At 41.9% G+C, this 22944-nt stretch overlaps 8 protein-coding genes across 8 annotated transcripts; 2 read left to right on the top strand and 6 right to left on the bottom strand.

The window, feature by feature from the left end:
- Positions 1-107: 107 nt before the first annotated feature.
- On the bottom strand, positions 108-1609 carry IL334_007244 (uncharacterized protein; the record flags this gene model as incomplete). Its single annotated transcript, XM_062938937.1, has 5 exons — positions 108-171; positions 230-307; positions 430-558; positions 708-855; positions 982-1609. 5 exons carry the CDS (start codon positions 1607-1609, stop codon positions 108-110), a joined length of 1047 nt encoding a protein of 348 aa, XP_062794988.1.
- Positions 1610-1962: 353 nt separating this feature from the next.
- On the bottom strand, positions 1963-4821 carry IL334_007243 (exodeoxyribonuclease III; the record flags this gene model as incomplete). The annotated part of the gene is made up of 9 exons (XM_062938936.1): positions 1963-2023; positions 2100-2177; positions 2256-2307; positions 2409-3592; positions 3666-4004; positions 4124-4460; positions 4567-4640; positions 4701-4732; positions 4798-4821. The coding sequence occupies 9 exons, from the start codon at positions 4819-4821 to the stop codon at positions 1963-1965; spliced, it is 2181 nt and encodes a 726-aa protein (XP_062794987.1).
- Positions 4822-5318: 497 nt separating this feature from the next.
- Positions 5319-7176, top strand: IL334_007242 (uncharacterized protein; the record flags this gene model as incomplete). The annotated part of the gene is made up of 10 exons (XM_062938935.1): positions 5319-5500; positions 5584-5643; positions 5711-5775; positions 5844-5940; positions 6042-6114; positions 6182-6351; positions 6422-6726; positions 6808-6895; positions 6968-7060; positions 7119-7176. The coding sequence occupies 10 exons, from the start codon at positions 5319-5321 to the stop codon at positions 7174-7176; spliced, it is 1191 nt and encodes a 396-aa protein (XP_062794986.1).
- A 351-nt stretch (positions 7177-7527) lies between these two features.
- IL334_007241 (uncharacterized protein) lies at positions 7528-8805 on the bottom strand (the record flags this gene model as incomplete). The annotated part of the gene is made up of 4 exons (XM_062938934.1): positions 7528-7595; positions 7707-7901; positions 8058-8302; positions 8429-8805. 4 exons carry the CDS (start codon positions 8803-8805, stop codon positions 7528-7530), a joined length of 885 nt encoding a protein of 294 aa, XP_062794985.1.
- A 2580-nt stretch (positions 8806-11385) lies between these two features.
- IL334_007240 (uncharacterized protein) lies at positions 11386-14434 on the bottom strand (the record flags this gene model as incomplete). Its single annotated transcript, XM_062938933.1, has 10 exons — positions 11386-11482; positions 11606-11955; positions 12022-12501; positions 12555-12888; positions 12944-13049; positions 13109-13223; positions 13291-13537; positions 13597-13872; positions 13939-14273; positions 14363-14434. 10 exons carry the CDS (start codon positions 14432-14434, stop codon positions 11386-11388), a joined length of 2412 nt encoding a protein of 803 aa, XP_062794984.1.
- An 817-nt stretch (positions 14435-15251) lies between these two features.
- Positions 15252-17042, bottom strand: IL334_007239 (uncharacterized protein; the record flags this gene model as incomplete). The annotated part of the gene is made up of 9 exons (XM_062938932.1): positions 15252-15337; positions 15400-15432; positions 15529-15628; positions 15728-15867; positions 15956-16056; positions 16109-16350; positions 16477-16565; positions 16632-16662; positions 16770-17042. The coding sequence occupies 9 exons, from the start codon at positions 17040-17042 to the stop codon at positions 15252-15254; spliced, it is 1095 nt and encodes a 364-aa protein (XP_062794983.1).
- Positions 17043-17875: 833 nt separating this feature from the next.
- On the top strand, positions 17876-18816 carry IL334_007238 (lactoylglutathione lyase; the record flags this gene model as incomplete). Its single annotated transcript, XM_062938931.1, has 4 exons — positions 17876-18027; positions 18127-18239; positions 18321-18481; positions 18751-18816. 4 exons carry the CDS (start codon positions 17876-17878, stop codon positions 18814-18816), a joined length of 492 nt encoding a protein of 163 aa, XP_062794982.1.
- Positions 18817-19143: 327 nt separating this feature from the next.
- On the bottom strand, positions 19144-22555 carry IL334_007237 (uncharacterized protein; the record flags this gene model as incomplete). Its single annotated transcript, XM_062938930.1, has 15 exons — positions 19144-19262; positions 19339-19378; positions 19493-19788; positions 19874-19966; positions 20072-20318; positions 20394-20482; positions 20564-20618; positions 20683-20979; positions 21045-21147; positions 21223-21410; positions 21469-21552; positions 21635-21737; positions 21805-22082; positions 22157-22369; positions 22463-22555. 15 exons carry the CDS (start codon positions 22553-22555, stop codon positions 19144-19146), a joined length of 2298 nt encoding a protein of 765 aa, XP_062794981.1.
- Positions 22556-22944: the final 389 nt, after the last annotated feature.

Here is a 22944-nt window from a genome sequence, read left to right as displayed (position 1 = left end):
AATTACTGAATCCCCTTTGCAGGCAAACACAATTCCTTGATCAAGAGCAGCATACTCCTTATATGCTTGCTTGATCGTTCCAATATCCATATGTTTCGGGAAATAGCTTAGACCCCTTCTTTCCATGGGTAATCGAATTTGGGAGCGTCTTTCTTTCTCCACAGCTTTTTCCTGCCAGACCGCCCGAGTTTAGCATTTATAGCTGAAATTACAGAGCTCGTGGACTCACTTTGTTCTCTTAGTAGCATGTTCTACAAAGACTTCTTTACAGTGTTGCACTTTGAAATTTCTTATGAAGGTTGGATCCCTGTGAAGACAGTCTATCGTTAGCATTGTACTCCTACGCGATGAAAACCAATCGAGTAAAGTGTATGTGTTGGCGAACGGGGAAAGGTAGTAATCGCGAGTCAACGAGAGCGATATACTCACCATAGTTCACTTGCTATACCTAAATCCTTACAACATCTCATGAGGGCATTACTCTTACAAGCTTCAGTAGCAGTTGGAATCCCAGAAGGATCGAAATATTCCTGTTCACCTCTTGCTATCGAAACGAGTCTACGAGATTGTTCGCACGTCAGCTTAAGTTTTCTTTCTTTGGTAAATTGTAACGGTTGGCGATACGTGGTAGTAATCTCCTCAGGATGCAAATCGGGGAGATGAGAGATGAAGGTGAAGACGAGCTCAAAACCTGAAACCCAACTTACCTTCCTAGACATACTAATCCCCATTCTCTACTGACGATTCGAGGTCCAACATTTGTTTCTCCTCTGGGAGCTAAACCCCATCCACCTGGACCGAACGCTGCATTTAAAGTTCTACGATATTTGATTTCAGGCAGATATAATAGTCCATCTATGGTAGCAAAGTCAGCGAAACTTCAATCCTAATTATCCACATGTCAATTAGGGAATAAACCAGGATGGTATGTTTATCACTTCCTCAGATCTGAATAAAGTCATTATAGTGAATTGGACATACCGGGTTTGATCTCCACATCTTGAGGTTTCAATTCTTTTAATAGTTCATCTGCTACTTCTTTAGGGAAAGGACGTTCGCTCAAACCCGCGAAAGAAGATGACCAATCTGTTCCTGATCCTATTGACGCTTCACCTTGAATTCCCCCGTCTCCTTGAACAACAGTTCCACTGGCGGTGGGAAGTGGAGAATATCCTTCTCCTGGTAGGTTCGTCAGAGGTGGTGAAGCCGTAGGTGTATTCCCAGGAGATCTTGCTGGAGCTCTTGAAGAGGAGGATGATGTAGATGTAGAAGAAGAAGGGGAGAACAGGTGAGCATAATCTTCTATGGGTGATTCATTTGTAGGTAATGGGAAATCATCGGGGAAATCATCTACCTCATCTACCACTGGTGCAGGTGAAGGTGCAGGAGATGGTGTAGAAGTGGGTTTGAAAGACCTTGGTGTGCCCTTTGATGCTGCTGTAGAGGATGAAGCAGTGGATCTCGATGGGATGGCAGTCTTCCGTATATATCGAGAGGGTGAAGATGTAGCTGCAGCAGCTTGGATCGTCGAGCTAGTAGATACACCTCGTATTCTCGCTGAAGATATCGTTTGAGGAGCAATACGCAATGCAGCTGTCAATAGACGCATCTTGGTTCAAGTATCTTGGTCTGAGTATGGGAGAAGGGAGAGATTGAGGAAACGTCAAAATACAATCAATGATCGAAGATAGATAGGATAGGAACGCTTGGATCTCCTTGAAAATGTCATCACTAATTGTCGGTGGCAAATTTCCTCAAAGTGGCAAAAAAAACAGAACATTCCTCCCAAGGCTATCTCCAGCTACGACATGAAGGAAGAATATATCCATACACGGTCTACAATGATGAGAACTTCGCTGCACTGAGAGCGATGCATCCAAGACCTGCCAATACAAATGGCGAATACAATGCATTGGAATGTGTACAACAAGGTGATGTTTCTGCTTGATCTAACCTAATCCCCTAACTCAGCTTATTCTCATTCGGCTTCTCTTTTCTCGAGTTCGCGCTATCCCATAAGAAGCTATAACAAGACGCCTGTCAGCTCACGTTCTGATGCTTCACCTCGTAGCTGCATAGAAGCTGTTCTGGTTACTCACAAGTCACATCTGAACTTATGATTGACATCTTCTCTCGGCCTTTTAGTTCGGCCAGTATCATAACCTGCTCCAACGGGTCTGATCGTTGTCATACAGATAGTATCAGCCAAATTATCTTCTAGTCGCACGTCGTGTATAAGTTTCTTGTTTACTTACAACGAACACAGCCAGAATCTTTTACCTTTGTTCGGACCCGGTTTCATCACCACTACGAGCGTTATCCGTCAGCGCGATTCACATAGCAGATCTCACCGTACGGATTTGTAGTGGACTGGACATCAAGTGAAGGGAGAAACAGTTCTGACTCACGAAAATCTTTACAAGGCTTTTGGTGAACGGCGCATAAGGGCGGAAGTTTCTTCGCAAACAACTCGCCCCACACTGGTTTTGCCGAATCATTCTTAGCTTTTCTATCTTGTTCAGCTTGCAACAATGCTTGAGCGATAAGTTCATCTTCTTGAGGTGTTAATCCTTCTTGTGATCCAATATCAAATGAGGGAGAAGGCGGCGGTATGGATTGACGAGAAAATGAGGCTGAAGGTGATCTGGAAGGTGATGGTTTCGGAGACGGTATTGATGTTTTAGCGGATTTAGAGTGTGGTTGAATTGAAGGAGATTGAGCTGGAGAGGACTTTCGTTTGGTCTGCGTAGGTTGCGGCGGTTGTGAGAAAAATGAAGATAATTTCGTTTGCCCGGAAGTAGTTGCGGTCTTGGCGTTGATTAGCTTGACTGATTTGGCTTTGACAGGCTGCTTGACTTTAGACGATCCAGCAATCGAGTTGGAGGGTGAGGAGATGGGTTCGTCTTCGAATTGAGTCATATCGATAGCGTTCTCTCTGGAAGGGGACCTGTGATAAGAAGATGTAGACTGGGTAGGAGTGCCCACTACTGCACGAGGCGTCGAATGCGCTTGCGAAGAGTCTGTTTCTTCAGCACCGATCGAATCAAAAGCAGCTCTAGCGAGACTGAAGGGCGTGGACATACTCTCTTCTACTGGGGAAGGTATTATAGGAATATTGTTCTGCAATTTTATCGATTTATCTTCAATAGTCTCTGGTACGATCGAGGTCGTAGCTATAGCAGGTGTTGCTGGCTGAGGGGTCAATGAGGGACTTGTACTCGCATCTTCATCCTGTTTGGTCTTTCTTGATGATCCGCCGCCCCCACCCCCACCGAAGAAACTTTTAAGAGTAGTTTGTTTACCTGAAAATTCATCAAAGAACTTTGTAGCGAATCTTGGAGGTTCAGGTGTATTTCTAGGTATATCATTAGGATAAATGATTGCTGTACTTTGAGTTCTATTCGAAGGATTCAACATGTCTTTTAACTGTATTTCGCCTTTTTCAGGATGATTGATTGATTCGTGGAGATCGATATAGACTGGACAGTGATCTGATCCATAGACTTTATTTAATATATCTCCTCCTTTAATCCAAGGTCTTAATCCTGGTGTACAGAGAATCAAGTCAATTCGAGATCCATAATTTGCAGATCTAAGTTTTTTAAGGCGGTGCGTTAACGATGTACAATCTACACATGCAATCGTAAGGAGGTGATAGAACTCACCTAGCATCTAACTTTTGATTCCAACAAGTAAACATATCATCCCTATCAGGCCAGCTTTCTCTCACCACATCAACCATATCTCCTTTTGGATATATCCAATTATCCAATATCCTTCGAGCGGGATGTTCATAATGTTGTTCTGCAGAAGTTCTTATTCCACCTTCTCCTGAATCTATCGGTGCTCTCATTATATTTATATCTCCTACTATGATTACTTCTCTACCTGCCTGTCTCAACATTCGCACTCGCTCTTGTAGACAATGTAGGAAATTCATTTTATATGGTCTTCGGGTTTCGTTGGTTTCGTTTGGGCAATACAAGTTGAATAGGACGAATAGGCTGAATTAAGGAAATTAGCATGATCAAAACTTTTATGACAAGGATGTGGATGAACAATAAACAAGATATGGTGTTTATTCTACTTCATCATCATAAGGTGTAGAGTCGAATAGACTCACCCGAAATCACATACAACAGCTCTACCTTCCATGTCCAATCGTTTCGGATCAAATTCTTTACCATCAATTTCATCCAACCAATTCATCTCTTCGATATCCTCGGGATAACCACCTATTTTCTCTTCTTCTTTCCAAGGTGGTTTCATCGTACTTGATTTATCTTCCAATAATAATCCAGTTATACCTTCTTCAGCTTTTAATGGTACACAATATCTTGAATCTACATATGTACATACTCCTGAGTAGCCTGTTTTAGATCTGGGAAAAGTCCAAAATCCATCATAAGGTCCAGGTACTGCCATTGATTTCTCTAATTTACTTCGAACCGTCTTATGTTCTATCAAGCAAAGATAAGCGGCAAAATCTAATCGTCAATGTGTATTCAAGCTTCCATGACGTACAGACGAAGGGGAGCTGGAAATAACAGGGACCGTGATACTTACCTTGAAAACAGTATATCTGAGCACCTAGCTCATCCAGTAATCCTTCGACATTCTTCTTCTTCATCGAACTGAATCTGCTCATACATCCCAGATCAGTATAACGTTTCACCTTGGGCGTGAACATGGAAACTCACGGGTGATAGTCCAAACATGTCCTGAGGACGTTCTGTAGCGGCGATACATTACATGAATGAAAATTTCGAAGCTCTTAAATACATGTCCCCTACTCACGACGTTCCAAGTGAGAATTCGCATCCTGACGATATCATCCTACTTTAATCTGAAACGCGTCGATCGTCTGGTCACGAGAGTGCAGAGTGAATTTGACTTGACTTATGACCTTGAGCACGACAATGAAACACAGGTGCAAGGCTTGATTCCAGTCTCGATGATACTCTTCTACCTGTCCCCTTGCGCTCGATGATGCCAATGCACTTCCTCGGACGATATCTGATTGTTATTGTCGTTGTCGATTCTGTCATATGAACGAGTCTCCTCAATCATTTTCAATTGTTCATGATCAACTGCAACTCCCACGTGGTACTCAGCGATGAAGCCCATGGAGACCCCGCACGATTCCCCGTATAGTACTAGTATCAGAGTATTCCCAAAGCGGCTCTATCTCACACGCTCACGCCATTGTCCAATTCATACATCTCATCTTATCCCTTCTTGCTTCTCCCAGACTTAACTTCTTTATCTACCTCCCCTGTGTTCATTGACCGACCTACGGGTAACCCTCATTGCTCAGCATGCTGCTCAAATCTGCTCTCTTTGCATTACCATTACTGGCATCAGCCATCCCTACTCAACCTGAACAGTTGACGTTCAGCAGTTCCGAAATCGGATCAATCGAATCTACGGACGTGACCGGATTCTCATTGGACTTGAATGAATTGAGATTGGTACAATTCTCAGATGATGAGCCTCCTGTGTAAGTCTCCGCTCCACCTCTTCATCTTGGAATGATGTCGTAGTTGACTGATTGAAGCTGATAATTCTCATTTCGGAGAGTAGTTGGATATCTGAATTAGAGAAGATCGAAGCTAGAAGTAAAGGAAGGAACTTTATGGATATGTAAGTTACACCAAAGCCACACTTACTGGGACTAATTAGTGGAGCTAACACCATCTTGTGCTGTTAGTACCGAAACTCCGACTTTAGGATTCTCAAGCTATCTCTTACCATCAACCGCCAATGCCAAATATAGTAAGTAGCGTATGACCCATATGACATCCATCCGTTTTCGGTTCAGAACTGATCTCGGATGTTCTTAGCCTACCCTTCACCTGGAAACTACTCCAAACCAATCAAGAGTATAATCAAGTCTCTTGACATCAAACATATGAAGTCGTTCCTCAAAGAATTCACCTCGTAAGTCAACTCAAATACTCTCATCTATTCAATACTCGACACAACTTGCCTATTACGTTGAGACAAAGGATATTTTGCTCATACGTATCCCTTTAACTCAGTTTCAGGACGAGGTACTACAGGTCTGAGACTGGAAAACAGAGTCAACAATTCTTACTTTCCAAATTGAAAGAGGTATGTTCGCTCACCAGCTAGCGGTTGCCGTTGGAAGCTCGAGCTGACAGTGGCATTCCGATTCTAGATCTCGTCCTCCCACTCTGGAGTAACAATAAAAGAATTCCCTCATTCATGGGGACAGAACTCTATCATCGCTCGGTTTGCTCCTGTCGATGACATCAAAGGCGAAGCACCAGTAGTTATCGTTGGAGCTCATCAAGATTCAGCTAATCAATGGCCTTTCTTACCTGCTCCGTAAGCTTAGCTCACTGCCCAAACATAACTTCCAACTTCATATAGCTGACTATCTCATTGATCAATACAGGGGAGCAGACGATGATGGATCGGGAACAACTTCATCGCTCGAAGCGTTCCGATCATTAGTCCACGCAAACTATACACCTTCACATCCTGTTGAATTCCACTACTACTCAGCTGAAGAAGGTGGTTTACTCGGTTCTCAAGCTGTTGCCAAAGCTTATGAAGATAAAAGCATCAAAGTTTTAGCCATGATTCAAATGGACATGACAGCTTGGGTCAAACAAGGCACAAAAGAAAGCGTTGGTGTAATTCAAGATTACGTCGATCCAGAATTAACCAGATTCGTCGGTGGTTTGGTTGATGAATATTGTGAGTGCAATCTTCCCACGTCAAAAACCTATTGCACTCTATGCTCAGAATAATGCTGATCATCTGTCTCTCGCCGCACAGTGGCTATCCCTGCAGTGGAAACCAAATGTGGTTATGCCTGCTCAGATCATGCCTCTTTCGCTAAAGCAGGATACCAGTCTGCCTTTGCGTGAGTATTGTTCTTCTATCGCCATAATGTTTTTTTTTTGGTGACTGACGTCCTCCTGTCCACTCTACTCAGTATCGAAAGTACCTTTGAAGATTCAAACCATAACATACACACTTCAGGTGATACCATCAACCACCCAGAATTCTCTTTCACACACATGAGGGAGTGAGTAGCTATATCGATCACATTTCATGGGGAAAGCAGAAGCTAATTTCAGTGGTAGATTCTCTAAACTAGCCGTCGCTTTTGCAATTGAATTGGCCGGTATCAATGAGGCCTAGGCAATGCTTTTGCCGGTCTCCGGTATGGAGAATGACACAAGAAGCAGAGGCTTTCAGAGGAGCCAGCGTCGAATTTGTCGAGAACTCTTGTGTGTGTGAAAAAGGCTGGCAGTGGGGTGAGAGTCGCTTTGGTTACTTTGTAATACTATATAAGAAGATTGTTATACACTAACATAGCATTTGGTAAAAAACTATAAAAAATACTATAAAAATACAACGTATGGGAATGTACTATTTGCACTGAGTTGTTGCGTTGATGAGCTGAATATGTTGACCGGTATTAGCGAGGTCTAGCGTGATCTGATCCATTGCCGGCGTTCCTGTCAAGGGGAAGTGTGATCCTTCATTTGATTATGTTTTGAAAACAATGATGAGGATGAGCAGTATGAATATCAACACGACAATAGTTATTGTGCTCCCTGCGGCGAGAAAATTGGTTAGTTCTTCTTCCGGTATTGATACGATACACATTTTTTATTTGAGGTATCACACAATCCTATTGCGTTTGAAGATTTGGATATGTAACTTACCATGTTGTTTAGCTTCATCTGCTACCTTATCGAGTCTCCTTCTAGCTCTATGTAGATTAGCTGATGTCCTATCCATAGCAGTGTCTGTATCTTCTAATAACTGATGATGCAAATCTAATTCAGAACCTATTTGAACAGATAGATGGTTTTGACGACCTATTGAGTGTGATAAAAGATTGAGGCGTTCGTCTTGATCTGCGAATGTGAAATCAGCATCCAGTATGCACCATGTAATAGCCAGCATCCAATATTGAGTGACACCACAAACATTGATCACAGATCTTATTCATTCCTATTTTTGCGCTAACCAGATTGATTGTTTGACTTGGATCAAGGGAATTAATTACTCACCATCCATCATCATCTGTTGATGATCCAGCATATCATTTGGATCTATTCCAGCTTCTCTTTCTTCATTATCCAAATCCGATCCATCTGGATAATCTTTGAATGGTTTTAAATTTGATTTCTCAATTCCTGGAGTAGGAGGTTCTACGTTTAATTGAGGTACCTCCGATTGAGGTGAGATTATTATTGGATCCAATGGTCGTTTACCTTTTGATGAAAGTGAAGGTGAAGGTGATGGTGATGGTGATCTATTGAGCCTTCGTCAGTCTATAATCTTATTTCGTTCTGCTCGTTGGACTTGATGGGAAAGTAAAAGGAAACAGAGACCTGACTTGGTGGGATTGAAGCGGGAAGGAACATGAGGATTTACTCACCTTCTCTCTTCTCTACGTAGATCTTTGACTTTCTCTTTACCTACATCATCTTCACTCATCATTTCCAACAACCTATCGTATCTTTCACCTAACTCATTCAGCTCGTCGTTTTCCCCTCGGTTGTTTTTCCCCTTTCCATTTGCACTTGCATTTGCATTACCACCACCACCACCACCACCACCACCACCTACTCTGAAACCTTTATTCTCCAATTCCAATTGACCCAAATCAGCCCTTATGGAAGTCAGGTTTCTGATGATCTGAGATGTTGATGAGGGTGATGGTTTCAAATTTAACGATATTATACGTGATCTCTCTAATAATAGTGAAGAGGTCGAATTTAGTCGAACGGATATTGATGATATCGTAGCTGACATTTTCGATTGATTAGATACAGAGTATATATACTGAGCTTGACAGATCGATGCTTTGGTATTGATATGTCAGTCAGTGTGAATGTTGCTGAGATGTATGTCGAATATCTATATAACAGCTACAGAATCTGCGTTCAGCATTCACCTTTCAACTCTATCATCATCATCGTCAACAAAAGCCCGGAGCATTTTAACGTGATCCTCCCTTATAAATAAGTTACTCACATAGCAAACGTTATACCCACAAAGGTTGTTTTGAGAGAGTGGCATAATACATGTCATAGGTATAAACAACCTCAAAGGCCCTCTCACCTTTACGAGCCATGCGTTAGCAGTCAGTCTATGAAACCTTGCAGAGGATGGAAATTGATCTGTAGTAAGTATGCATCTAGATTCAGCCAAAAGCTCTTTGAATTCTTAATTTCTCATACGCAATTCGCAGTGTCAAACCCTTCTGGCTTGATCGTGATATGACGAAGAGCCGAAACATAGGCCCATATAGTATATCCAATACTTTGTAATCCTTTATGTATCATTCTGGTATAATGGTGAGAGCACAAGCTATGTCGTATTTCAATTGGATCAGAATCTCGCCAATCAGTACGATCAGCGTTTCACATTGATGGGCTTACAATATAAAAATAGTTCATCTCGAAGCTGAATACCCGACTCCCATATTCGCACTCATACCGTTGTGGTATACACACATATATATAAAGGCAAACTTCAAAAAATCGTCATTCAACAGAGCTGATCTACCAGCTTACTCGTATCACCCCTTAGCTAATCTTAACTTGCCTGAGTCTGCTCATCTCTGCTCATCGTGACTGTTTACGTCATTCCATCAATCACTACCTAGTACGAGTACTGTATGACCAGATATGTCTGACGATAGAACTCGGTATATGAGTGACCTGGAAAAGACGGTCGAGACAATAACGACTAATTCAGCTCCTTCGTCATTTATGGCCAACATTTCTAGTCTTAAAAAACGAAGAAGCGACGGCATAAGATCTCTTGAATCGCTAAGAGACACCCAATCAGGCATTCGTTTTTGGCACAGAGATTCGAAACTAACAGAAAAGATTGAAATGGAAAATAAGAGAGTGGAAGATCTCACAACTCAACTTCTCGAACTGATGAAGGAGCCTTCCTGAACGGTTGAGGGTAAAGAAGATAGCCAAATATAAGTTCCCTAACCATTTGCTTGGTAAAAGATGGAGTCACACGAGGAAAAAAGTATATATCATGATATACAGTTGATATCAACTTGTATCTGGACTCAGATGGTGTGATGCATTCACCGATACATGGCATTCGGTTTACAAGAAGTAAGCTGACAATTCCAAAGATAGGGCTTGCAGTATGATGGAGATCTTAACGACTTGTAGAGCATGAGGGAATGATGTTCTCAGCCTCCGCAGATACCGAGCTCTCGAATCGCTGTGTCGAATCGTAGACGGTCCACCAAAAGAAATCTATGCGCATTCATCATCTTATTGTTATGCACAAAAGAACAAGTCAGCTCCTATGTGAGCTGAAGTCTTTTCGCCACACATATGACGCTCTCAGTATCACACTACGTCGGGCAGATGTAAAAGGATGCGTTCGAACCCTACTTCATGAAAGGTCGTACCTGGTTCATAATGGATGTACATGCAAGAGCCTTCCTATAATCCTTTCATTCAGGTCGATTGCGTCGACTGAGTACACTTGATCACAAATACAGCTAACTGGTATAAAGAAGGGTCGCTCACAAATGAATTTCTCTTCTCTCAATCATCATCCACCCCATTCCAAACTCCACGAAACATGCATATTCGTTCGCCACTTTACACCCTTCACACCGTAATATACTCAGAAGTAACATATACTTCAACCACATCATGTCCATCAAACAAAAGGCAGCCAGATTGGCCCAACTTCAAGACCACCGTCACCGATCCTGAAACTCTATCCGCTATCAAACGGGAGAAGATGGATACGGTGCTAGGGAGATCAAAGGCGTCTGGTGATAACACTAGCAGAACGGGAAAGACTGCTATGATTCCATCTTGAACAGTCTGGACAGTATCCAAGAAGCTTTAGAATACTTTGAAGCCCATCGAAGCGATCGCACCAAAGACATGTCTGCTAAAGAAATCACGGAGCTGTCCCAAGCAGTTGGCGACAGCAAGCAAGCCATCATGCTTTATGGTTATAAGGATCTAACCCTTCCGAGTTATACAGCCACAAACAAATACCTCCAGGCTTACAACAACAGAACTTTGGGAAGCAATGCATCCAAAAATGGCGATGACGATGACGATGATGAAACATCGACTGTGAAGGGTTGATGACTACATGTTATGGAGTTTCAGCCACCTTGGAGATAGTGAGCGATCAATCAGGCGTATGAAATAGATTAATGAGACATGTAGGACAAGAGGTATTGATAGACAAACCGTTATACGCGTACGTCAGGTCATAATTGTGATACAGGGGGAATGAATACAGTATGCATGTAGTGGATGTACAGATGAATAAGAGGGAGCGCTCGCAAAGATACTTGTATTTCTTGGGAGGTATAGCAGGACAGCGAGTTTAATGTTTGAGCTTCTTCTGCTTCTCGATAGCGGCTTGTAATTTGATTTGTTTGTCTCGTAAAGAAGCTTTCTTCTTTTGCATGACCTTGTTGGAGCTGATTTGTAATGATAGTCAGCAATGTGGTTTGCTCTACAACAAACATGAAAGAAGAGAGCAATACGTCGGAGACTAGTATGGAAAGAAGGATGGACATCATGAGAATAGGTGTGAGACTCACTGTACAGCCATCATGAGTGGCTTATTCCTTGCTTTCTCCCTGTTAGTAGAAGAACTTGGAGTACCCTTATTCTTTTTACCTTTCAAACTACCGAATTTCTCTCTACCTTCTCTACCTTTTTGAACCATTTCCATCTTTTCTTCCCAAGTAGACTTGACTTTCTTCCTTGGACCCAAGATTTCGGCTTCGGTCAAGAACCTTTCAGCCTCATCAGCATCCACATGTCTTTTGGACGCTTCCAAAGCCGCCAATTTCCTCTTGGCGCCTGAACCGCCTCCTGACTCAGCTAGATCTTTAGCTGCTTTCAATCGAAGTTCGTTGAGTAATGCGAAATCCGCCGGTGTGAGAATCTGCACACAAAGACAAGGATAAGCTAATTTCGAAATTACGACAACAATTGTTTCGAGCTAGCTTACCTTTTGCTGAGCAAGTAAAGACAACTTCTTCGTATCTTGTGACACCGCAGTTGTAGCAGCTGATACAGTGGATTTGGCATCATCCATCTCTTCGTCTTCTTCCTTATCATCATCGTTTTCATCTTTATCTTCTTCACCTTTCTTTCCCTTCTTGCGTAGCTTCTTCTCCTTTCTGATCCTCTTACGATCTTCTTCATCATCTGAATCTGAAATTTCCAAATCTTCATCACCGGATGAAACATCTTCCCAGCCACTTGATTCTGATCCACTTTCTGATTCGACATCCCATTTATCCCATCCTCCTTCATCGTCTTCATCTACTTCCATCTCCTCATCGGAATCGCCGCCATTGGCTTCTTTTCTCATAGCAGCGAAATGCTCTTCCAACAACTCAAGACCTTCGATACCATTTGCAGCATCTTTGGAATGACCATATGCGAGGACTTGAGAACCGATAAGTCCCATCGAAGCTGCTTTACCCTGTGCTAAGTGTCAGTTCGGATCTTCAGACACGGAAGCGAAATTCAACTTACTCTCTCCCGCCTTTTGAGCATACCAGGATTGACTTCTCTGAAGAGCTGCAACAGACCTCTGGAAGCTGTGACAACACCCTTATCCTTACTCTTCCTGTAATCGATCAAATCGGTAAGAAGGTCTTCTTCCATACACCATGGTTGACGTCGACAGACTTCTCGAATGGCGTTGAGACCAGCAGCGATGACTTCCGCTCCTACACCTGGATGGACGAACTCTTGAGCTAGTTTATGAATAACCGGTGTGAGTACATCTGGAGGGGTGAGCTCATGCACTGATTGAGCGAGAGAGACAAGGATCAGGGTGACTTGGAGTTGATGGTAGGTGAGGTATCTGAGAAGAAAGTCAACGTTTGTCTTTTCCGTTGTTTAGCTGTGCTGTAACTCACTTGATGATATAACTGTAGAATCCAAGTACACAAAGTTTATGTGTACCCATTACTCTAGATAGCAGCTGCATGATGAGGATTTTGTGATCAAGGGAATAAATTTTGTCTAAAAGAAAACGAATGTAAGCAACATGAATCGATCTGGTCCAGTACAGGATAACTTACCATGCTTGTGCAGGTTATCATATAATTTTTCTCCGAAAGTCTGTGGATCATGCAGTAATTCCAGTGCAGGGAAATTAGGTGTTGTCCCGAGACCAGCGGCATGCTTGGCTCTCCTCTATTAACATATCGGGGTGTCAGTTAGCTATTCCCATCCTAAGCTGATATTGGAAAAAATAGCTCACCTTGTTGGTTTCCTTTTTCATTGCCGATAAGAGCTTCTCCGTTTTTCTTCCACTTTTACCAACTTGCATTCGATGTTCCATCTTTCTTACACCTCTCCTTGATTCCCTGATTCCTTCTTCTTCGTCATCTGATGAATCTATATCTTCGTTATCTGATCCCAAGAAGAAATGCAATGCAGCAGATTGTACTTTTGTATTTGGGTGGAAAGCTGCAAGAGCGACAATTGAGACTGTCTTAGCATCGGTCCTACATTTCATGTTCGACTATCAGCTAATTCCCTACTCGTACAAGATTGGATAGCTTACCAAACACCTTTTTTCCATAGTTCCTTAACCATCATTACTGCCCACATGGCTTCACCACCCTTCTCCTTTCCTTTTCCTTTCCCTTTATCACCAATGACCTCAGCTCCCATACCACTTTCGACCATACCGAACAGTAAACTTTGGACGACTCTGTTCAATCGATGATTCTTGGTTTTCTGATTCGATGTTTTGATATCTGTGAGAATTGTATGTCTTATTATACCTCGAAGGGCTGATGGTACTTGTGGGAGGAGGGGAAGGAGTGTTTGTAGGAGTCTAAGAAATCAACAACTTGGTCAGCCGTAAGCCTCCCGATCAGAGGAGGTTAATTTGGATACTCACTCAATAGAATCTATGGTATCTTTATTCCTTAACATGACCAAGTTCTTAACGACAGTTCTTCTTAAATCGCCTTTAACAGTTTGACCGCCTTCCATTCCCATACCTGTACCCAGTAACAGACCCTTGAATTGAGCTGGAAGATCTTTCGTTTCTTCTGGATAACATTGTGATACCTGACTTATAAAAGTGATTAAATCACCGAATAGATCATTCGATTTATCGTTCGTCGCTGATGTTGATGTTGACGTGACAGAGGAAACTTGTTGTAATCTTAATAAAGATACATAATGATTATATTGCGTTAAGAATTCTTCTTTATATCCTTCTGGATCACGCTACGAAAACCAACACAGACGATCACAATTAGCTGCGATTCCTTCTCACACTTTTCTGTGCTTCAAGAAGATTTCAGAGTGATACGCACTTTTATCAAATTTTGTAATTGAGGTAAATTCGAAGTGAGGAGAATACCTCTTGAAGCTCTTGATTTGACCATCTTGCGCCAGCAGTAGTTCGTCACGAAAGTAAGTTAGAAGGATGTTTTGATCTACTATCAATGATCCAATGTTGTACACGATCACATAAAAAGTTGAAAACAAATATCAAAAATATTGGAATAACCGGAATCTCAACTTTTTATTTGTTTTTCAGCCATTCTTTTCATTTTATCCCAAAACAAAGCAGAATCCAGTTCCGTCGGAAGTCCTGTGCTCTATCCTGACACGTGATCTGCAGGAACATCACCAACCTTATTTCGATAAATTCGTATCTCTTTATGTGGATGGCGAAGCTGCAAGTCTTAATACTGTTTTCCAAGGTTCATCTGCGACATCGTATATCACCTAAGACATATCGTCCAGATAATAGACCCTCTCACATAACCTGCTAATTCCGCAAAAGCGGTTTAGAGTATCTGGAGAGGTCTGTATACCAATCGGTAGGAAGGGAGCTGCTCACACAGTCCCCCTTTCCTACCTTTAATCGATTCAACTCGATTAAATAATGATCAATTCAACTTGATCACACAAAGTCTCACACCACATCTTATAACCCCAGAACCGATACTCAACTATTGGTCAAAGGTCAAAAAGAGTGGCGTCAGTAGGAACCAAAAAAAAATTATTTTTGATGGCGACATTGATGTATTGAGCACGGTACGATAATGGTGTTGTGGTCTCATACATTGCAGTCCCCTCGTGGATCAAACATCTATCGCTCTGTGGTACCCTGTTGACCATGGCCATAGCTTGTTCCTTGACCATATTTTGCATACACATTTGTACAACTAGGACTCTCTGTTACACAAACACAACTTAAAGCTTCATCTTCGCATACGGTAGTCCAGATGATAATCCCCCATCGATAGGTATAGCTTGTCCATTGACGTACGAAGCATCATCTACGAGCACATCAGTCAGCTTTTGGGCTCTTATGAACACGGAAGCAGAAGCTCAGACCCACCTGAAGCTAGGAACAACGCTACTTGAGCGACCTCTACATAGATCAACGTAATCGAGGTCAGCGTTGTACATTTGAGGAAGACCGTGCAAGATTGTGATGTTTGTCTGACTGTCACTTGGAAGTACTTACCCGAGCCCAGACCTTGTCTTTGGGCAGGATTCAATACTCCCATCTTATCAGCTTTACCAGCCGCTTCAGCTAGTGTGAACATCCCTCTTGTCATATCGGTCTATGTTGCATTTAACTGGGAGTCAGCTGAGCCACCAGGTTTCGGTCTTGTATCCTTGGCACGACGCGGAGAGTAATGACTGTGTAAGCAGATACGTACCTCGATCAGCCCAGGACATACAGCGTTGACTCTGATATTATATCCTGCTAAGTCATATGCGGAGGTCTGAGCCATCGATACTACCGCGGCTTTGGATGCAGAGTATGGGATCGGTCCAGCATTGGCTTTCAACCCGGCGACTAGACACAAAGTACGAATTCAGCGTCCAATTCGATAACGGAAAGTAACAAGGAAGCCTTTGAAGCTTGAAGCGGAAGATCCACTTACCAGACGCAGTAAGAATTATACTTCCTCCAGGAACAGATTTACCTTTTTCCGGACAAGTGATTTTCATAGCTTCGGAAGCGTATTTGATAGCTACAAACACTCTAATGTTCCTCGTCAACCGACAGCTTCTATGGATCTAAAGAGATTACTTACCCTAATGCGTTTATTCTCATTACTTCTTCAAATTCCCTTTCATCAACTTGATTTACAGGTCTAGCCAAACTTCTTAAATCTCCCATTGCTTTGTTGATGTCTGGTGTAGTGTTCCTCGGTCGAACTTGAGATATACCTGCATTTGCGAAAAAGAAATCCAAATGTCCATTCTCTTTGATTATGTTTGAGACCAGGGTGGATATGGCTGAAGGAGAAGCTGCATCGGCTTTTAGAATGGTTATCTATCATTGTAAAATGAGCCTTTCGTCATTTTGAAGTGTGTAAGGTTTAGTGGTGAAGGGAGAGGGACGGATAAAGTGTCGTAAAAAGAATGGTTTTTCGACAGAGTGAATGAGAGTGAAATTTACCTTTGTAGATGGATATGTGGTTTCTAACCATTTCTTCAAGGCTGGTAAAGCTTGATCATCGTAATCCACCATATAAATATGCTTTGCGCCTGATAATACTCCATCATCAGTTCTATCATCATTTTTGCAATTTGTACACAAGCAAGTACACATACCTGCCCTAGCGAATAGCTTTGCAGCCGCCGTCTATTGTTAGAAGATAATCAGCTCAACCCCATTTATCCGCTACCACTGAAAACATTGCTTCTCCTGATCCCTTGAAAACAGATATAGTCATTGGGTTGTATACTCACTCCTATACCAGTTTCGGGACCTACTCCAGTGATCACCCCCACTTTCCCTTTCAATCTTTCATTGCCAGTCGTATTTTCGAACCGATTCTTGATCCCTTGGAATGTAGATTTCCTAATTTCTAAATTCATTCGAGAATTTCCAGTTCCGACTCTTGCTGTACCTATTGTCAGATTCTCAGGCTGTTGATTAGACTGGATACAAGGATGGGGATGATGATCATCAAAGGCATCTATGTCAGTGCTCTGTTGTAACTTGTAACGAGGATGACGCATCTTAAGATGACTAGTCGAGAGATAATGATGGGATACCCGGATCAATCGAAGGGGGATCATGACACGATATGAAATCAGGACGAATGATGAGATGGAAACACGACGGAATGAGTTTGGATCAACATACCTTGGTCATTTTTGATTACTTGAATTGATGGTGAAGAATCTTGACACGACGTTTCCTTTTTCTCCCTTTTTCGATGGTGATCTAGGGGGAAAAACAATCAAAGGAAGGGGAAGGTGGTCTGTGCGATGTGTGAAACAAAAAGAGTTATTGCCGCCGGTCTCAAGATCGCTAACTCAGCTGGGATACTGCGATTGGTATAATGTAGGATGCTGTCGATACAGATTGATTGAAAGAGCGAGAAGGAATTGTACAAGTCGCGAATTGCATTTCACCTCGTATGATCTGCTGTTACCCCTTGTGCTACCCTCACTCGTCCTCGTCGAAAGATGACTTGCTGCTGCTTTCTGCTTCGGCTTATTCTTCATGTCATGTTAACCGGTTCTTGCTTTTTGTCCCGCACAATTCGGAGTATTTCATACGGTACCAGCTTCTCCCACGTGTTTCTTATAGAATGGCCTCCACCCGATCATTCAATCACTTCGGAATCCAGTTTTATGTTAAAAAATCATCATACTCACTCTGATTCGACGTCATTCACCGACCCCCCTCACCCCCCTTAGTACACGTATATATAGACCATCGAATGTCATCTCATCTCCATTCTGTTATTCTTTCATTGTCTCACAGATAAAAACAGATGATATCACCTATCAGACAATCAATATACAACACTATCAGACAAACAACAGCAAACAGATCAATCAGGATGTCAAGTACAACTACCAACACAGCGACATACAAATTCAACCATACAATGTTCAGGATTAAAGATCCCAAAGTATCTTTACCTTTTTATGAGAATGTATTAGGTATGGAAATGTTCAAGGAATCTCCCGGAGGTGATTTCACCAATTACTTGTGAGTGACCTCAATTCAGCAAATAGATAATATCTTCAGATGAGGTATTCTATGGTAGCTTGGCTGATATCATCTGTTTTACTGTGATGATGTGTATAGCTTGGCTTTCCCAGCTGGATTTGAGGATAAAGCGAATGCATCAAAAGAGGAAAAGGCTAAAATGCAATTGAACAGAGAAGGTGTATTGGAATTATGTCATAATTGGGGTACAGGTGAATAAAGCAATTGTTTTAATGAGATCGGACTGAGGAGATTCAAACTGACAATGCATTTTCCTTGGTTGGTAATGGTAGAATCTGACGCTAGCTTCAAAGGCTATGCATCAGGAAACGATGAACCGGGACGTGGATTTGGTCATATCGCAATCACAGTCGACGATCTTGAAGCGGCCTGTAAGAGGTTCGATGATTTGGGAGTCAAATTCAAGAAGAGACCAGAGGAAGGGAAAATGAGAGTGAGTAAACTTTCTTTCTGATTAGGACTGGATGGCGACGACGAAGGTGATGGCGAAACTGAAAGAGAGGTAGGGGTCATCATATAATATGATGCAAAAATTTGTGTAGGAGATGACGAAAGCGTGAATTGTGTCGTCGATACTTGACAGGAAACAATTGGTGATGCAGAGGAAAGCGATGAGCCTCGATTGGGCAATCGGGGGGTGAAATGGGAGGGGTTAGTCGGTGATTTATCGGTGACCATCCACTGATATCTTGTTTGTTCCAGCACACCGCTTTTATCTACGATCCCGATGGATACTGGGTCGAGATTATTGGTCAAACGAAGTTATAAGCTCGAGCGATCTCACATGATTTGGGTTCATGAAGGTTTCGCAGGGACCTCGAGAAGAGTCAAGTAGTAAACCGAATTAAATGACGTATGAATAAAGTATTATACGCAATTGGCCCCTGCAAATGGCAGTATTTATATGTTTAATCCACAAGGTACTGACGGCTCATAGGCAAAATCAAGTTTATATATGCTTGAAAACTGATACAACATATATACAAGTAAACACTCATTCTGTTCATTCCTTTTCTCCTTCATACGGACTTCAATGTACTCTTTCCACATGATTACTATCAAGAAAAGAAAATCATTCAAACTGTTTTATGCGGACTACTTCTTGCTTTTCTTCTTACCACTGGTATCGTCATCGCCAGTTTTATCATTTTCGAAATGATCAGAAAGGATATCCATCAAATCGGCTTTTTTCGTCTTCCCATTGAGTGATATTTCTACGTGCACACATCGAAGTCAGCTTGATATTGAATCACCATTTAAGTCAATCTATACTTTTACGTGAACACTTACTGTGGAATTTAGCATAATCTTTGAGTTCTTGTACTTTTGCCTATTACAACGGATCAAATGTCAGTTGTCCCATCTTATAGCGTGTTCAAAGTTTTTTCATGAAAAGTAATATCTCATGGAAAGTAGCAATGTTGTGAAAAACGATTCGACTCACTTTATCTAATTTACCCAATTTCCATAACCCCTTCAAGTCCTTTAAATCCTCTTCTTCCAATCCCCCTTCATCTGCTATTGTGGCCTTGGCAGTTCGTTTAGTTCCACCTTTTAAGGATTCTACTGCCCTTTCATCTTCTTCAATTGACTTATTAAATTCACCCATAAATTCACCGGCGGCTTTATGCATTCCAAACCATTTAGGGAAAGTCTTATCTAAATCCTGAGCGGAAGAAGATGGGTCAAAGTCTTCTTCGAAAGCTAACGATTGCAACTGCGCATAATGGTATGCTAGAGCTGAACACACATTTCGAGATGTAATGACATGTCAGCAAGAGGGATTATCTGAGTACAAGCCTTAGTGAGTATAGGCGCCACTCACCAGGGTTGGGATACGCTTCCGATCTATAATGCCCTGCTTTGATCCTCAATCTCTTTACGACATTTGACATCAATTTCGCCTGGATGTCAGTAGCTAGATGTCACAATATAGCTCAGCTGAACCCCTCCATTCGACCCAACCCAAAACGCGCTGGAGCGATAAACGGTACAACAGAACAGCTGAGTCCTGGCGACTCACCTAACAAGTTGTCAGTCATATTCTTCGGTGGTCGCCTTATATCGTCTCTGTAAGGTAAGATTATGACATGAAATCCGGGAGGTTGATCTTGTCCTCCATCTGTAGTAAAACTTTCTTCTTGAGGTATTAACACGCAAAATTCAGGTTGTGTGTTTGTCCTAAATCTACACAAAGCTAGTGCGTGTTTATTCAATTTTACGCATGATCGAAGAAGAGCAGCGAACGTTCTTGTTGATCCTGTGTATTCCTATTACAGCGAAAGTTATTTCCATAGGTTGGAGGAGCGGTCAAGATATCACCTGATCGGTCATTGAGGACTTACGGTCTCGTTAGGATATATGAAATATGAGTGCTTGAGATTCTCTTCCACCGATAAATGATCTGGACTTTGGAATCCTATGATTTTGATTTCTAAGACAGAGATCGTGTCAGCGTTTATAACACCCTTGCGTCTTTTGCGTTAGATGTAAATGCCAGGAGTGATCAACTTACGCGGTTTCAAACCCATAGATTTGAATTCTGCTACTTCATCGTTGGTGAATTGCAACTATAATATCCATTGTCAGTACCACTTGATTGCGCATAACACTCTGTGATGAAAGTCTAATCACCCTTGTTCTCGCTATCACTTTAGGTTTCTCATCAATCGCATCAGCTACCTTCGGCGAGGTCTTCCGAGTGGTTCCATTTTCAGCCACTTCTTCCTCCTCTTCTCCTTCCTCGGCTTCATCCTCTCTCATCCTTTTCTCTTTGTCCAATCTTAGTACTTCATCTGCGACCATCTGTTGTTCTAACTGATGCTCGTCGCTTTCCCACCAATTAGGTTCAATAACGTTCTTCACGGTCGATTCATTTCCAAATTGAAACGCTTGACCAATTTCAGTATCTTTCAGCACCGCTCCGGTTTCCTATCCATCCAAAAATTTCCATTCAGCTAATCTCTCAAACCCAGAAAGAATAACAAACAGCTTACAGCAGAAGTATATTCAGATTTGATTTGAACCTCTTCAACAGTTTGACCCCTCATTCTAACTAATTTAGGTTGACCTTTACCTTGAGTAGAAACCATCGCATATCTACATTGAAGCATAAGTATCACCACTAGCTACAATCATTTCAACAGTAATCCAACTAGATTCGCAACAGCTCACCCTGATATACCAATCTCTATATCACCATTTTTACCACCAAACTTCAATGGTATACTGAATTGAACTCTTTTAGGTGCATGTCGAATGACTAAATCATTCATCACTTCCGCTAATTCTGCTAAACCATCTATATCTGGAACTTCGTCTGGTCCAGGTGCGTTATCATCTGGTTCGCGTTGAAGTATATCCTATAATGATCTGAGATGAGCTGATTGGTTCAATACTTCTACATGTAAGACAGCTTACATTCCAATATAATGTAGGATTGAACCTATGATCTGGTCGATCGACAAAAAACGTATTTATAGATATACCATAGGAAGATAAATCCTAAAAATGAACAGGGGAAACTTTTAGTCAGCTATTTGTCTATTTGAGTGCATTTGTAGAAGACAGCTGGAATAGCTCTCACTCCATATACAGTCCTAGAGGGCTCTCTATTCATCTTGCTTCCAGGTGGATAATCATTATCTGTAACTAGGAAAACACGTTTATTTCCAGCTAAATTTGTTCCCCTTTGATATTTCCACTGTCGTCTCAGCTCAATTCTAGTCATGTCAAATAGGAGTTGAATTGACTCACGCATCTCTAAAGAGGAAATTACAAGTGACTAAAACATCTGCGATATTCAATTCTTGATCTTTCTCACATGATGGGAACGTTTCTCCTAATATCTTAGGTTGAACAGTTTTTTCATCTTGAGCATCTTCTTCATTACCTTGTGATTCATATTGGTTATTGACATTTTCCATTAATTTAACGATACGTTTAATTTCTTCTGCGTTGATTGTTCTGAGATTTTGATATACCAATGTACCTGGTTTATAAGATGCTTGACTTGAAGAAGGAGCATTAGTTGGCTGATCACGACCAATGAAAAACCCATCAGCTCAGAGTGACCAGCCGATTACATGTAAAAAGAAGGTGAGCTAACCTCGATATTCCATAATAGAACCCCTACACTATCTGCGGGTCCTGTTATGACTTTACTTCTCTGAATCTTGACTACAGCTTCTAACGCTTGATGTAGAGCACTTTTACCTCTTATAAATTGCCCATCTTCGTTTGTAGTATTTGGGAAGGGAGTTTGCATTGATTTAGATGCATCTATACAGAACAGTATATGATCTCGAGATGCATATGAATACTATTCACACACGTTCACATAATATCAGTTGAGCTCTCTGCGTGATCCACAGGATTCAGATGATATGTAAGGGGAAGATGATCGATCACTCACTTCGGATGTATCTACTATATCATCATCATCTGCCGCTTCTAAGGATTCCCATGATGGTACGTCCCTCGATCTGTCTCCGTAATATGATGCCATCCTGATGCGATGATGAGTGACCGGGTGTGCTTTGTGCTTCCACTAGATATTGGAGAGGAAGTGATCTCAAGACAGGTTTTCACCGTGTAGATGTTCAATCATTTTGTTGTTGACAGGATTGTTATCCCCCAGTGGAGACCCCAGAAACCAAATGTGATAATGACGCTGGGATCCAGTCAACCTTTGTATGCATACCACATGTCTTACACGTGTCATTATCATGAACCTATTATCTCCATCTCCCTTATCACTTTCTCTACTGGGGTGTGTGACTCATACATGCATCATCATCATCTCTCTATCTCTCATCTGCCCCTCAAAGATACTCTCCAGCCGTATATCTCTGACATAGCATCGTCTCTCGAACTTCGCCAACACCGACTATCACA

This window comes from Kwoniella shivajii, chromosome 10, assembly GCF_035658355.1.
Source record: "Kwoniella shivajii chromosome 10, complete sequence".
NCBI lineage: Eukaryota > Fungi > Basidiomycota > Tremellomycetes > Tremellales > Cryptococcaceae > Kwoniella > Kwoniella shivajii.
This window is presented reverse-complemented; position numbering and strand designations above follow the sequence as displayed.